Genomic DNA, 14,780 nt, shown 5'->3' with positions numbered 1-14,780 from the left:
AAGGGGAACGGTAGGAGCTTTTGAAATCTCAAAGCCTATTCCAAGTGACATACCTCCTCCATCAAGGCTGCATCTCCTAATCCTTCCTCAAATGTTCTACCAACTGTGGACCAACCATTCAAACATATGAGCCTATGAGGCCGTTCTCATTCAAACCTCTACAGAAGCCTATAGAAAAGCTTCTCCTGTCTTGCTGGCTGTAGCCATCTCTCTGATGTACCCACTAATGTATTTTAAACTTGCCTTGATTTGTGAATTTTTTTTGTTCTGTAAGAATATAAATTTTATAAAATTGCTTCCATGTTGGGCCATGGAATTCAGGGTAACCTAAATCTGTGTTCACAGTTACCCAAAAGGACTCCAGAAATATCTCTTATTTCCTTCAAGGTGAGAGCTATTTTTTTCATCAACAAATTATAATTACTAAAGGTATTTATTTACCTTAACCATCTGCCTCCAAGATAAAGAATCCCTAATAAAGATGAAATTTATTTAACATTTTACTAAATGAAACATTTATGATTACAATTGCACTGAATATTATCAAACACAAAATTAAGATAACATTTTTAACACTATCATCAAATAACTGAAATAAAATCATTCAATCACAGGTTGGAGAAATTCTTTAATATCCTATATTCCACTCTATGAACCACCGAACACTTCATTTGTTGCTAGGAATCTGAAGCACCAATTGAGAAAATTTTACTTGATTGCAGGATCCACTATGGAAAAGGATGATGTATGTGTAACCCATACAAAATTCAACAAGGACCATGATGCAGATAATCAAATTTATCTTTAGCGGATCTGTAAATAAAGAAGTCAGAAGGAAAATACAGAGTTGAGCTACCATTTTCAGTTAGCATTTGTAAATTGTATTGCATTCATTGCTTTACAACAAGGAGGCCCTGGCACGATTGACACAGAGATGCTGCCACCTACCAGCAGCTACAGCTCACCAATTCTCCACCCTCGCACGTGTCCTATCTCTCGTGTTGGGGTTCTTAACTTTTTCTAAAAGCCCAGTCCTGACTCTGTCTTGCAACTATCTTCAATCCAAAAGAGAAGAGGACTAGAAATTGTCTTAGTTCTCCTCTAGAAGCTGAATACATTTTGGAGATAAACTATACAGAAATGTTTATGGAAGGAAACACTTGGGAGGGAGAAAATGTGGAGTGAGGTAGGAATACAGCTGAATTAAAGTTTAAAAAAATATATGAATTTATTACCATCCATCAAGCAATTTTTTTGCATGCTCCTTATATGATAAAAGAATGTGATTCAGAATGATATGGCAGGGAGGAGGGAGAGTGGAAATGCTCCCAGACTGCCCTGGTCCTTAGGAAAGTTAGGAAGCTGTCCCCAAGTTCAGTAGACAGAGTGGATCACCAGAGACATCCCTCCTTAGTACTAGATTCAATTGTGATGGATTTCAGAGTTCTATACTTGAGTATTCTGCTCATACAGCAGGATCATTATTATTCAGCATCTGCCTTTGGAATTATGTTATCTTGTTTACCAGTATGCTCATCAATAATTCATTTAAATTAACCAGTGGATACATTTGCAGAGTGTTGTTTAGAGTCACACTGAAGGGTCAAATAAAAAAGCAAGTTTTGCAAATGAGAAATTAAAGGAAGGGTGCAAGTTACTATGGTCTTAGGAATAACAGTTTACTATCTGTATGTTATATCTGGATTATCAGAAACAGGGTTTTCTATCATGTCCTTACAGTTTCCTCATTACTTAGGAAAAGCCAATATTTAATCATGTGTTCTTACATCTTGGCATTGCAGAAAACACATTCATTGCTATAAGTATGTCCATTAGTTCCACAAACTGGATTCTTCTCCCTGGTACACTTATTTGGGACTTTTTTGTACATTTCACAGTCAGGCTGTCAGAGATAAAGAGACAATACAAGATTTATCATATAGTGATCTTTGTGGGGAAAAAAAGCCACACAACAGAATAGTTTAAATATAAACATTGAGGTGCCTAAACATAAATATGTTATACATATACAATTACATTTATTTATTTTGTGTTACATGTGCGTGTGCATGCACAGGTGTGTGTGTGTGTGTGTGTGTGTGTGTGTGTGTGTGTGTGTGTGTGTGTTCATGCATGCATATCTACATGCATGCCACAACATTCATGTAGAGATCAGAGGACAACTTGCTGGTATCAGTCTCTCTTTCTACCATATAGGCCCTGAGATTGAACTCAGGACATGGGGCTTGGAGGCAGGCACCTTTATTCACTAAACAATCTTGCTGACCCAAATACATTATATAACTGATATATTTTTATAAACTTGATTTTATTTTTATTTTTTATGGAATTCATTCTTTATTTACAAATAAATGAAGAAATATCTTTTAAAAAGAAATGTAAACTCTGAGATAAGAAAAGCTACATAAAGATGTGATTCTTGGCTCCACAGTGACTTTGTGAGGGAGGGTCATGTCACTGTTTCTTTAAACAATAAAGTTGGGCATGGTGGAACACACCTGTAATCTCACAAGTTAGAGGCCAGCCTGGTCTACATAGTGAGATTCAGGTTAGCCAGAGCTATATAACAAGACTGTTTGAAACAGAAAAACAAAACAAAACATACAATGATTTTGTTTTAAAAAAATGCATGCTTTCTTCATGGTGGCCTATGTGAATGACTAAGACCACTTTGACTAAACAGTCTCTGGCCAAATGTGTGAGGTGACCAGGTGACAGCCCTTGCTCTCTAGAGCAAAGGCCTCAGTATGCGTCCAGAGTGTCTGCTCGAGGGATGGAGAGGCCCCGATCTTTAAGGGTCTGAACCTTCAGCTCCTCTGCCTCCCATCTGGCCTGCAGTTTTACCCGCTGTTCTTCTAGGATTTCATCAATAGATACTCGCTGGAGGGGCATGCCATTCTCCTTTTCCAAGTCTATTCCTCCTAGTAGGACCACATTTTCTCCTCTGACCACAAAAATCCCTTGAGGAATATCACCATTCTTTTTGCCCACATGGATGCACTCCACAGTCTGATGCTGGACTGATGCAACAAACTGATCAATGCTTCTCCAAAAAAAAAAAAAAAAAAAAAAAAAACCCACACTTTAAGTCCTTCCACATCAAAGTAGGACCAAGTGCTTTTTGTCCATGTCCTCGATGAGCCTGGCGGTGCCGGGCATATAGTGCCAGGCATTTTGAGCTCAGGCAAGGCTGCATTGGACAGCCGTGGTGAGTGAGGGCATCCAGTAACACATTGGCAGGAGACAGACAGGGTAAACCTGATTTTTTAAAAAGCCGTGCATTTGGATATCTGAATTTTAGAATAGAGTTATCCTGTCTCTGCTTCTCTTCACATTTATGTCAAATCTCTCATTATTTTAAGTCATGAGAGATCATAAAACTTATTTACCTTTTAGTCTCTTGCCCTTCTGAACCATTCATGACAGACATATACACTCATATATGTGAGCCTTTGTATAGATGTGTAAGATCTTACACAGACATAGATAATGAAAGTATTGGTGGTTTGCAGAAATAAACAATAGGGTTTTTTTTTTTCTGGTGAATTTGCCTTTCAGCTTCTTTGTAACTTTTATCTATTCAGTTGTTTAGGACTATAGTTCTTCTTCACATCTATATAACATAATAGTGTTAATATTTGAAAAATTATGATTAATCCACCCTTAAATATATCATTCAATTACTTTCAATCTTCTTTCCTTGCTAGAATAAACAAATCTACTTTAAATATCTTTTTAAATATGTTAGATACTTGTATACAATAAGGATTTGGTTCATTAATGGAATTTTTGGATAATAGGATATTTTATCGTGTCTATAATGCTAAACAATGCATAGTGTTGGCAAGACTGTTATTATGTATGCATATGTGTATATGTATGTGTATGCATATGTGCCTGGGTTTATATATGCTCACCACACATGTGCAAGAGCCCACAGAATTCAGAAGAGGCAGTTGATCTCATGGAATCAGAGTTACAGATAGTTTTGAGTTGTCAAGTAGGTGATGGGGACCAAATATGGTTCCTTTGCAAGAGTAGTAAGTGCTCTTAACCTCTGAGTCATCTCTCCAGCTTCTGCAAGACTCATTCTTGTCTTTCGTGTAATGACAATGACATATCAAGGTTGAATGAGAGAACTCATTAGGAGGAAAAGGGTCCCAAGAGCAGACAAAAGAATCAGAGACACCCCCACTTCCATTGTGAGGGTTCCCACAAAATGCCAAGTTAGCAAGCATAACATATATGCAGCAGATCTAGAGCAGACCCATGCAGGGTCCATGATTTTCATTTCAGTCCCTATGAGACCCTATGAGCCCTGCTTAGTTGATTAGAACTATGGGCCAAGTTCTCATGGTGTCCTCAACACCTCTGGCTCCTACAAAATTGACAAATTAATCACTGTTAACTTACCTTATGACGAACTTCTTTTGAAAATGCACAAGTAGTTTCTGAAACCAGCAGATAAAAGAAAAGTCAAGAATAAGAAGAAGGGAAAAATACAGTACTTAGCAGAAGTAACCTGTGCAAATTGCTTATTCATGATCTTCAAAGTAAGGTGAGGAATTGTGGTAGCAGTAAAATAATGTGTTTGCAGAATGGTTTCAAATCTGAAAATGTTTGTTATTGTTTATTAATTTCTAAAATTTTCCTTTTAAAGATACCATAGTTTTCCTTTCTATGTGAAGTAGCCTAATCAGAGGAAAAATGCCTTGTAAGAAAGTCAACTTGCTTTGCATAAAAGATATGTAGAAAATTTGATTAATAATTATTAAGAGTTAGTATTTTGGATCTAAATCTCCCTCAATTCCTTTATTTATTCTACAATTTAGTGTGTGTCAGTGGAAGAATCAATGAGTTTTCTCTGTAAGCACAGAACTTGACTTACAGGACTCAGCCGACAAACAACAATGAAAATGTCAAGGAACACCATGGAAGACACCATCTAGCTCACACATGACATTTAGCAATGCTGGAATGTGTCCTTCAAAATGGGATGAGTGTAAATATCTCTAACCAAAGATCAATAACACCAACATAAAAAAACCAAAGTATTATTTTTAAGATTTGCTTTTAAAGGAGATTGTCTCTCTGTCTTGTCCAAGTTGGCCTTGACCTCTGCTGGCAATTGTCTTTCCTTGTGCCTTTGAGTAACTGGCTTTATGGGCACACATGGATGTGCTCAGCTTCTGCTACATATTCTAATTCAGATTCTATGCTCCAGTCTTCTAAGTCAAGACAGGAGTAAAAGCGATTCATTGGCATAAGTTCTAAAAAAATTCGTAAGATAATGCTTTTCCTTTCACCAGTTTGGTGTTTCTAACCCCAGTGTAAACATCCATCTGTTCCTGAATTATAATGGATGCTTCCAGCATTATATGCCTGGGAAGGGAGTAGTAGAAAATTGACTTACCATAATAAAGAGGAAACACCAAGGCCAGAATGAAAATGATTTTGATCCATTTTATCAAGTCTGAGGAACAATCATTTAAGAGCATCTATAACACATTTCCAAAGGAAAGTTTTTTACAGACCAAGGGACCACCACCCTCCCCCCCCTACCCCCATCCCAGATTCCTAATATGGTTACCACGAATCTTCCTCCATTCCTTTACCAATCCCCCAAATCAATAAGACATGGGCAAGAGAAGTGCAGAGTCCCCCTGGAGATGTGAAATGCCCTCACGGAACCTATTCTCCCATCCACCGGCTCAGCTAAGCAGAAGGCTCGCTATGCTTCAAGAAATACCCACATTGGAACCCCAGATTTTCAGAATTCTTTTAGAAAGAAAGACCTTGGAACTCTAGGCTCCTGGACAGTCTCCAGCCACCTCTCTGTCCCCTGCCTGGAACAGCAAAGACAGTGGAGAGACACCAACAGCTCTGGACAGCAATGTTTCGCTTGTCTTCTCAGCCGCTTCTCTCCAGCTGCAGTTCAGATTGTTTTTTTCCCTTGAAAACCTTGTTCAGGAACGAGATCAAAAGCCCAGAGCAGATCAATCATAGCAGTAGGCTGTGTTCTTCCTGGAGGCGGCAAAATAGTTCACGAGATGCACCTCACTCGTTCTTAATAGTTCTCTCAGCAGAAAGTTAAGTACAACATGACCCAATGTATCCAGAGGAGTGGGAAAAAGAAAGGAAAGGCAATTAATGCTGAAGCAGGGCCAGGGGAGGGGAATTCCAAATTGTTGGAGAAGAAGGAACAAGAGAATAAAAGGGAAAAGAAAAATAAATTTCAAGAATTGTGACCAGACAATTCCACTTCATGGTTTTATCAGAAAAATTAGAACAAACACTAAAATAAATAAATAAAACCAATATGCTTACACCTGGCAGACTCAACAGGAAATTTTATTTTTGTTAGGTGTTTTGTTTTGACATGCATACCAGTGTCCCAGTGGGGTGTCTGTAAACCTGCAGTACAAATTTATATCCAGGAACAATCATCCGCTGGAGACTTTTTACCAATGTCCATTTCCACAGCCCAAACAGAAAATCTGTTGTCTCTATAAGAAGCCAGGGCTGTGGTATGCTTGAAAAGGTCCCAGAAGAGTCGTCAAGCACTCAGCATGAGGGAATCCTGGCTAGAGGATGAAGACAGGATAACAAGGTGGTGGCTGGGGTGGGGGTGGGGGGCAGATTGAGGCCACAGTGGGCAGTGTCCTAAGTTATAAAAGTTAATGATCTGATAAGTCCTAGAATTAAGTGGGTGGCACAGTGAGACATGAAGTTGGGATTCTGTGGAGTTCTTTACTGAACTTTCTCACAGCCTGACATTTGAGAAAGTGTTGGCAGTTGAAATCCTTGAGTTCTATCCCTGTCTCTGGCCAAATGACCATTATACCGTATCCAAGCTTCACAAAGGTCAATGGTTTCACTATGTAGCACAGGCTGGGCTAAATCCACAGTCCTTGCCTAATGACTCCTGAGGTTACTGGCTTACAACACCATGGCCACCCCAGTCTTTAAATGGGTAGAAGTCACTAAGAAAAGAAGCCAACGTGAGTCCCATGAGTACACACATATGTATTGTTTAATTAATTTAAAATTTTCATCGTGCATACTCACGTACATGGGATTGTGTTGCATAGGATAGCTCTATAAAAATGTATTTTATCTCATACCTCTTGCCCTCCTTTCTCCCTCCCCTCCCATAAGTTCTCATTGTTCCCTTAGACAATTTCTCTTATAATTTCTATATTTTTCTTAATGTAACTTTAAACAGAAATATAAATAAAAATATAAAATGGTACAAAATAATAGAATATGATGTGATGTTTGCATAATACATCTATATACTGGATAATTTTAAAATCAGTTAAACATATATTACCATACTTATAATGACTTTATGGTGAAAACCTTCAGAGTGCTCCTAGATTTTTGAAATATATAGTACCCAGCTGTTGTTTTTATAGTTCCACCCTGTACAATAATAGCACAACAGCCCTTGTCAATCCTCACCGGAACTGAGCACTCATGATTGGATTCCTATTCTATCTGCTATATTTTCATTTTGATTTATGGCAACTGCATGCATTTGTGAGTAGGTATATCCCCCAAAGCTTAGAGGCTAAGTCAATGGTTTAAAGAGAGCCCCTCACAGGGACAAGGGACAGATAGAATTTTCAGGCACTTAGCCCCTCTTCTATCACTTACAGAAGAGTGGTAACTAGGAGTTGCTAACATAGAGTTACTAACTATGCATCTGTCTAACCAGTTTTGCTACCAGTCTGTGAAATGTGCTTCCTTTCATCTCAACTCTGACCCCAGGGAAGAAACCACCCCTACCATGGGAACACCATCACGTCTCTAGGACAAACAGGCCCTGGTACTTGCCTTATTCAACAAGAGCTACCTTAAACTGATTTTTATTAATGTTAAAAAAAATATGCTGAGGATCAGTGGAAAATTATGATATCTCAGCGAACATAAATGATCAGATAAAGGACCCATTTCTTATCCTTTTAGTTGGTAGCCTGAATGTCTTCATATTGGTATTGTCCCATTTTTCTCAACCTAAACCTCTGTCCCTCTCTAACTAAAGCCTTTTGCCACTGAGTTCATGCCATTTGCCTCTTTCTTTTCTACCTTGACTAAGATGAAGCTATGTCTCATACCATCATGATTCTCTAAGGTTCATAAGAGGCTAACCTGAGAGACTTCTTAGACTATCAACTGCTCAAACCCCCCTCCCCCTTTGGATGTTCTGAAACTTAAGAATGAAGAGAATCTAAGATGTCTCATTTATTTAAAATTTCTCAAGTAATGTGATATTTGGGACTATCTCTTAGTTAACAGGTACTAAAATATGTCTTCTTTTGAGATAGGATTTCTCTGTGTAGCTTTGGAGCCTGTCTTGGAACTCACTCTGTAGCCCAGGCTGTCCTCGAATTCACAGAGATCCACCTGCCTCTGCCTCCTGAGTGCTGGGATTAAAGGTGTGCGCCACCACCACCCTGCCTTAAAATATATCTTAAGTCATTATACACTCAAATGAAAAAAAAACACTCTAATACATTTAATAACACTTTATTTTAAAGTGTTTAACATTTTATTCAGCAAAATATTTAGATACGAAGAGCTTTAATTTGAATCAGGGCTTATATTATCGAGCATAACTTTAAGCTAAGGGTTTTGTTGTTTGTGCTCAAATTTCTCTGTAACTCAAGCTCAGACTCACATCAAAGAGTCTTGCCTCAGCCTCCCAAGTGTTAGGATTGTACATGTAAGTATCACACCCCGCTTGGACATTGAGATTTCAAATTGTCACTTTATTAATGAACATAGAAAATAGAAATTCTGAAATTATAGATTCCTATTGTTGAGAGCAGCCTTGAATGCACAGTATTTAATCCTCTGTCACATAGTGTGATTCATCTGGTCTTCTATGAATGGGAGACTTTGACCAAGAAATTCTAATTTTAGAACTCACTGCAGAAAGGTACCATAATTATGGCCATTGGGTTGTTTAGCTCCAGAAAAGGTCAGCATTTACCATAATGAGAAAATGAGAAAACAGTATCACTTTTCCTGGAGAATCAAAAGGAAAAAGGGAAAAAAATCATTAAAAGTTAATTACACTTTTTGGATAATTTACATGCTTATATAAATATTTATAAGTGAGGATTTGAACTCAGGACAAGTTGGAGATTATGATTTATTCTAAAAGCGGCCGTGTCTGCTTGCTTCCTTGATCTTTTATGTGCCCTTTCGCTACTGTGGAGATCCTTGACAAGTCTCAGTCAAAAGCCACACCAGATCCATGAAAGAAGAGCTCTAGGGAATTCCAGGTCTGCCAAGAGGCATGTATAACTTTGGAAGCAAACGGGCAAATATTTGAATTTTTTCAAGAGGAGATACACCCACAAGGAAATGAATAAGGAAGGCTGACAAGTCTTCAGACAACAAACACTTAGAATGAAGGACATAGGGACAGGAGTTCTGCTGAGAATGTTCTGTGCTCTGAGGAAGGTGTTGAGGGACAGTGCAACTTCAAGAGACAAAGTTGACATGACACACGTTTCTTTTGAGCATTAATTGGCCCATTGTCCACAGTGAATTTTAAAGCTCAGCATTCAGTCTGATTCTTGATCTGTTATGTTGCCTGTAGCTAGAATTTTGCAAAGCAGATTCTTGTGGCGTCACAGAAACACACTGGCTAATGTTACAGTCTCCGAATTACATCATCATAGCTATTACTCAACCACTAATACTTTACAATTCACCAAATTAAGTTAAATTAATCCATTTACACATCTGCAGAACACTTAGCACGGATATGTTGACAGTTAACAAGGAATACTCTTAAGAGGAGCTAGAAGTACATTTCCTTGGCTTTTATAAAACATAGCTAACTTTGAAACATCCCACGTGGATAGATTACCAACAATATGAATCTTTATATCACTGTGTAATGCTTTATTCATGACTGGAAGAACAAATATTTACTGCTGCATTCTTACCTCAGTGCATTGCAGAAGATACATTTATTGCAATAAGTTTTCCCATTACTTGCACAGATTGGATAATACTCTTTGGTACACATGTCATGAAAATTTGCATAGGGTTTACAGTCTATCTGTAAAAGAAATACAATAAAAATTATTTAATAGTGAACATTTGGTTACAATATTATTGAAATATGATATATCAAACAGTCAACTAGAGATAGCATAATGTATATGTAGGATCAAAAACAAATATCTACACACCCACTATCCAGTAACTAATAAAGTAGTCTCAATATTTTTGTAGAAGTCATCCAAGGCATTCTATTCTTTTGGCAATATTATCAACGTTGATATGAACACAGACTACTCAATTTCTAAAAACAAACTAGAACAGAAAAGTTAAAAAATTGATGTCAGGTAAATAAACATAAATGTATTGAGATATATAAAGCCAAACCTTAAGTTGTTGTTCTTTATTATGTTTTGACTTATATTTACTTATGGTCATATACTGTAGATATGGAGATGAACCGTATGTACTTATTATCTGAACCATAGAGCAGATATGTAGACATTCCTATAAAGGGCTAGGTAGGAAAATCAGGCTTTGGGGAGCCAGTGGTCTTTGGTGCTGCTTTCCACTCCGCCATGATGTAGGAAAGCATCCAGATAATATGTAAACAAAGGAGTGTGGCTCTACCCTTCATTTTTGGACTTTGAAATTTGTATTTTCTATAAGGTTCACATATAGAGAAAAACCTTTTGTATTTTTTCTATCTACCAATTTTAAAAATTATTCTTGGCCTCAGGACCATATAAATTTGGCCATTGGCCAGCTATGAAACTTAGTAAAGAATTCTCAAATTTGTGACTACAAATATTTATTTATAAAGCAGGATAGTGAAAATCTGCAGCACACCATTCATTCTAATCATAACAAAGCATGAAAGAGAAGCCAGTGGGTCCAGTGTGGGTGTTCTACAGCATTGACACCTATTTTAATCATATTTTAGGTATATGTGTATTAAATATGTACACTATTATCACGAGTCCTTTAGTCATGCTAATATTATCCTTTGTCAAGACCTCAACAACAATATCAACTGATTTTTTTCTCAACAGCCTGACAAGGTTTAAAATGACCAACTAAGTTTTACTAGAACTAAAAAGTTGGATATTATTAAATCTTTCAGAAATGAAGTTCACTAATGTTTTTAAGTCATAAACTCGGCCATTGCAGAATTGCCATTTAAATGAAGAACCTTCCTGAAGAGCTCTGTTCTGTACTTACTAAAGCAGTGGTTTTCCAGTACTCGCTCTCAGTTCCCACTTATTTAATGAAGTGCTGTCACCAGTGTGGGGGAAGGCAGCAGCTTCTCTCTGTGTTTTTATAATGTTGTGGCCACCCCCTTCTCCAATGGCCCCTCCTTCTCTCTGTGTTTTTATAATGTTGTGGCCACCCCCCTTCTCCAATGGCCTCCCCTTCTCAGGTTAGATCTTCACCACTCCCACCACATTAACAAAAGCATGAAGTTGGATGTGTTGTTGACTATTCCATCTCTCTTCAAATTTTTGCTAATTAATATTCATATATTCACTACATTTACTTAGTTTGTATAGCTTTAGAAATCTTGACAATTTATGTGGTGGAATGCTAGTTGTGTTTGTATATTATTTGTTTTTAACATAACCTTGTGACCTTTATATATGCTGACATTTAAAAGTAGAGTTTATTTCTACCATAATATGATATAGCACAATACAGAATATATATGTATACATTTTCTAGCATATGATATATTATGTATATATATATATATATGTATACAGGTACATCTACACACACACACATATATATATATATGTATGTATATATATATATATATATTAGATAGAGGTCATTACTATTTATTCTCCTAAATATTGACAATTGGTACGCTACTTTATTTCTCTTTGTTAGGATGAACAATTTTACTCAGAGTATGCTTTTGCATCTCAGTATTGTAAAGAGCAGCTAATAATTGCCAATGGCTTTTCTAGATACATTCCTATATACACATTATCACTTCAATCATACCTAGATCATACCAATCTGGTTTTATGCTACTTGCTTGCTTATGTTATTTGACTTTAATATAATAATACATGCATAAACAGTATTTTCTTTTTTACTTTTTGAAACCCTGTCTACTTTAGACAGTCTTACTGAGATTCTATAACTTGACAAAAATTTAAAATTATATCTCACATACCAAGTAACTTACTTGCATTCCAAACGTGGAATATTTTGAGAAAGCAGTTTCTACAACAACAAAAACAGGTTTAAAAATAAGCACGCCACAGACACAACAGTGGCAGACACAAAAGTGTGCCTCAGTGATCCAGTCCAGGAGCTCCCACCAATGAGATGAGAATTCTATGCCAGTGACAAAAATCAAAATTCTCAAACATATCTACACAATTAAGAAAAACAGTTAGTAGCCAGGCACATGCAGCTCCATGAAAAATTATTTATGTTTTCAATAACTTCTAGTGAAGTCTCCAATAAACGTGAAAATGCCAGCTTTGAAAAGATTTACAGCAAACACACCTAATTAGGATAGAAGAAGGTGCTGTACAAAGGGTGACTTTAGAACTCTGTCCTCTGTTATCAGGATATTTGTCAGTACTTAACGCCTACTTCATTATGAATTATTAATGATAGAGAGGTAGTGTCACCCGAGGTGTCACGAGCTCTTTCCTTATGCATATCTTTGATTTCAGGGTTGGGAGCTGCAAGCAACAATTCAGAGTGGTGAAGCATACCAGACCTAGAGAAGAGGAATCCTTCCCTGCACTTTGCATTTAACAAGCAAGCTATAAAGTCTCCCCACAATATCAACTGTAAAAATCAGTCGAAAGTTCCTGAATTTAGTAATGTGCAAAGTACTAAATTCTACTGTACACAGTAAACCAGCATTCTGTCTCTCTTTCTCCACCATAGGAAAAAAGAAAGGCAGCTTTTCTCATGGGACTTAGAAGGAATTAATAACCTGCTTTTTCTTATTTTACCAATTTAAGGAACGAAAAGGCAATAAAACAACCATTCTAGTCCTGCCCTCCTACAGCAGCACACCAGGCATTCTACCCAAGACTGGAAACTCACCGGAATAAAGAGCAAAAGCCAAGTTGATGAAAACAGCTTTGGTCCATAGTGAAATTAACTCCATTTGACCAAATCTGCAGGAGAAATCATTCAGAGAGCTTGTTAAGAGGAGTCTGGCTGCATTAAAAGTAGACATGATCATTTGAAACTGGGTTTTGTTTAGACATTGAAGACAGTTATTTCAGAGGAGAGTAACTGAGACCATACTGACGTCAAGGTTGCACACTGAGCCTATCCTCCTCTGGAGCCAAACTGTGAGTGATGTACACTACACAGTGCTCTCCTTCAAACACCACTAGCGGCAGTGCTGGGTACTGGGGTTCTCTTCCTCTGAATAGTGACAGCAGTGTTGTATTCTAGGGCTGTCTTCCTCTATCAGATCACAGCACTGCTTGTATTGTGGCCACCTTCCTGTTGCCACACCTCACCTACCTTATGCAGAAAGGTGGTGGATTTAAGGACAAACCTCTGGAGACCGGCTCTCTCGATCACTCTTCTTCAACTATAGCCTTCAAGCTAACTCTTGCTTCCTGGTCCTTGAGTGGGGAACTTGAAAAAGGGTAATGATGGCGTGGGGCAGGTAAGACACATAAGTATGCTGTTTGTTCCCTAGAGGCTGTAAAATAGGTCATGAGAGGTACCTACCAAATGCTTCCCAATACTGATAACTAGATCAGTATCTATACAGATCATCCCTCAGCAGGAGGTGTGGGGACAATTTGATCTCCTGTACCTAGAAATATGAAGAGAGAAGTCAGTGAGTGCAATCATTGATCCTAACATAGATAAGGAATATGAATGCATTTTCTTCATGCTAGAGAATAAAGTAGGAAAAAAGAGAGCAAAATTTTAATTTATTAAGGCTTCATCTCCTTAATAGTTTTATAAACTAAATACATATTAGGATTTTTCCAGAGAAATGTTAAAGCCTAAGGATTCAACATTCCAGGAACACTACCGTGAACTGATTGTTAATACATGTGTTCTGATGGTTGATGTGTTTATAAAGTGCAGATGAGGTACAGTCAGGTATGGAATTCCAGAAAACAGAATTCATGATAATTACTACTATTCTATTGCCTGCTAAATAATGAATGAGTTAAAAAATAATCAGAATTTAAGTCAAAAAATACCATGAGATGAATGACAAATCAAAACATCCTTCAACATGCAGCTAAAACATATTTCCAAGGCGATTTAGAGCTCTACAGGCCCAGAGTGGGGAAGAATGAAGTTCTGAAATTAATGAGATGAACTTCTATATTAGATACTGAAATATGAGAAAATCCAATGCAAATCTTGTGGGAGGAAGGAAATAATAATGATGCAAATATAACCTAGTGAACAGAACAGAAAGACAATACATAAACTTGTAGCATTAATCCGCTTAATCTTTGCCGCCCTACCAAAAGCTTGTTGTTCAAAAAGAGAAACACAAATCTACAAACTTGAGTGAGTTTGACCATGCAAAAGGAGCAATAACTGAAATTACTTCACTCGGAGAGAACAGAGGCTTTGTAGTCAGTCCTACATGAAAGAGGAAGAAGGTCACAGGGTTGGAGTGTGAGAGTTCACTCCTACCATTCCTGGCTTGTTCTCTCTGTTTTGTGCCCGCTGTGTGAGATAAGAGCTCTCAGCTCCTAGCTTCCAGCTCCGTATCT

The 14,780-nt window shown here is 37.4% G+C and overlaps 1 protein-coding gene and 1 pseudogene across 1 annotated transcript; both read right to left on the bottom strand.

The window, feature by feature from the left end:
- Positions 1–487: 487 nt before the first annotated feature.
- LOC102923540 (serine protease inhibitor Kazal-type 10-like) lies at positions 488–13,797 on the bottom strand. Its single transcript, XM_076554689.1, has 10 exons — positions 13,552–13,797; positions 13,120–13,193; positions 12,227–12,276; positions 9,987–10,102; positions 9,020–9,054; positions 5,817–5,927; positions 5,435–5,494; positions 4,435–4,472; positions 1,788–1,903; positions 488–813 (listed from the first exon to the last, which is right to left on the bottom strand). Exons 2-10 carry the CDS (start codon positions 13,181–13,183, stop codon positions 768–770), a joined length of 636 nt encoding a protein of 211 aa, XP_076410804.1. The 5' UTR covers positions 13,184–13,193; positions 13,552–13,797; the 3' UTR covers positions 488–767.
- Positions 1,912–3,438, bottom strand: LOC102904677 (U6 snRNA-associated Sm-like protein LSm1 pseudogene; annotated as a pseudogene).
- Positions 13,798–14,780: the final 983 nt, after the last annotated feature.

This window comes from Peromyscus maniculatus, chromosome 19 (assembly GCF_049852395.1).
Source record: "Peromyscus maniculatus bairdii isolate BWxNUB_F1_BW_parent chromosome 19, HU_Pman_BW_mat_3.1, whole genome shotgun sequence".
NCBI classification, from domain to species: domain Eukaryota; kingdom Metazoa; phylum Chordata; class Mammalia; order Rodentia; family Cricetidae; genus Peromyscus; species Peromyscus maniculatus.
Note: the sequence above shows the minus strand (reverse complement) of the source record. Positions and strands in the feature narration are given on the sequence as shown.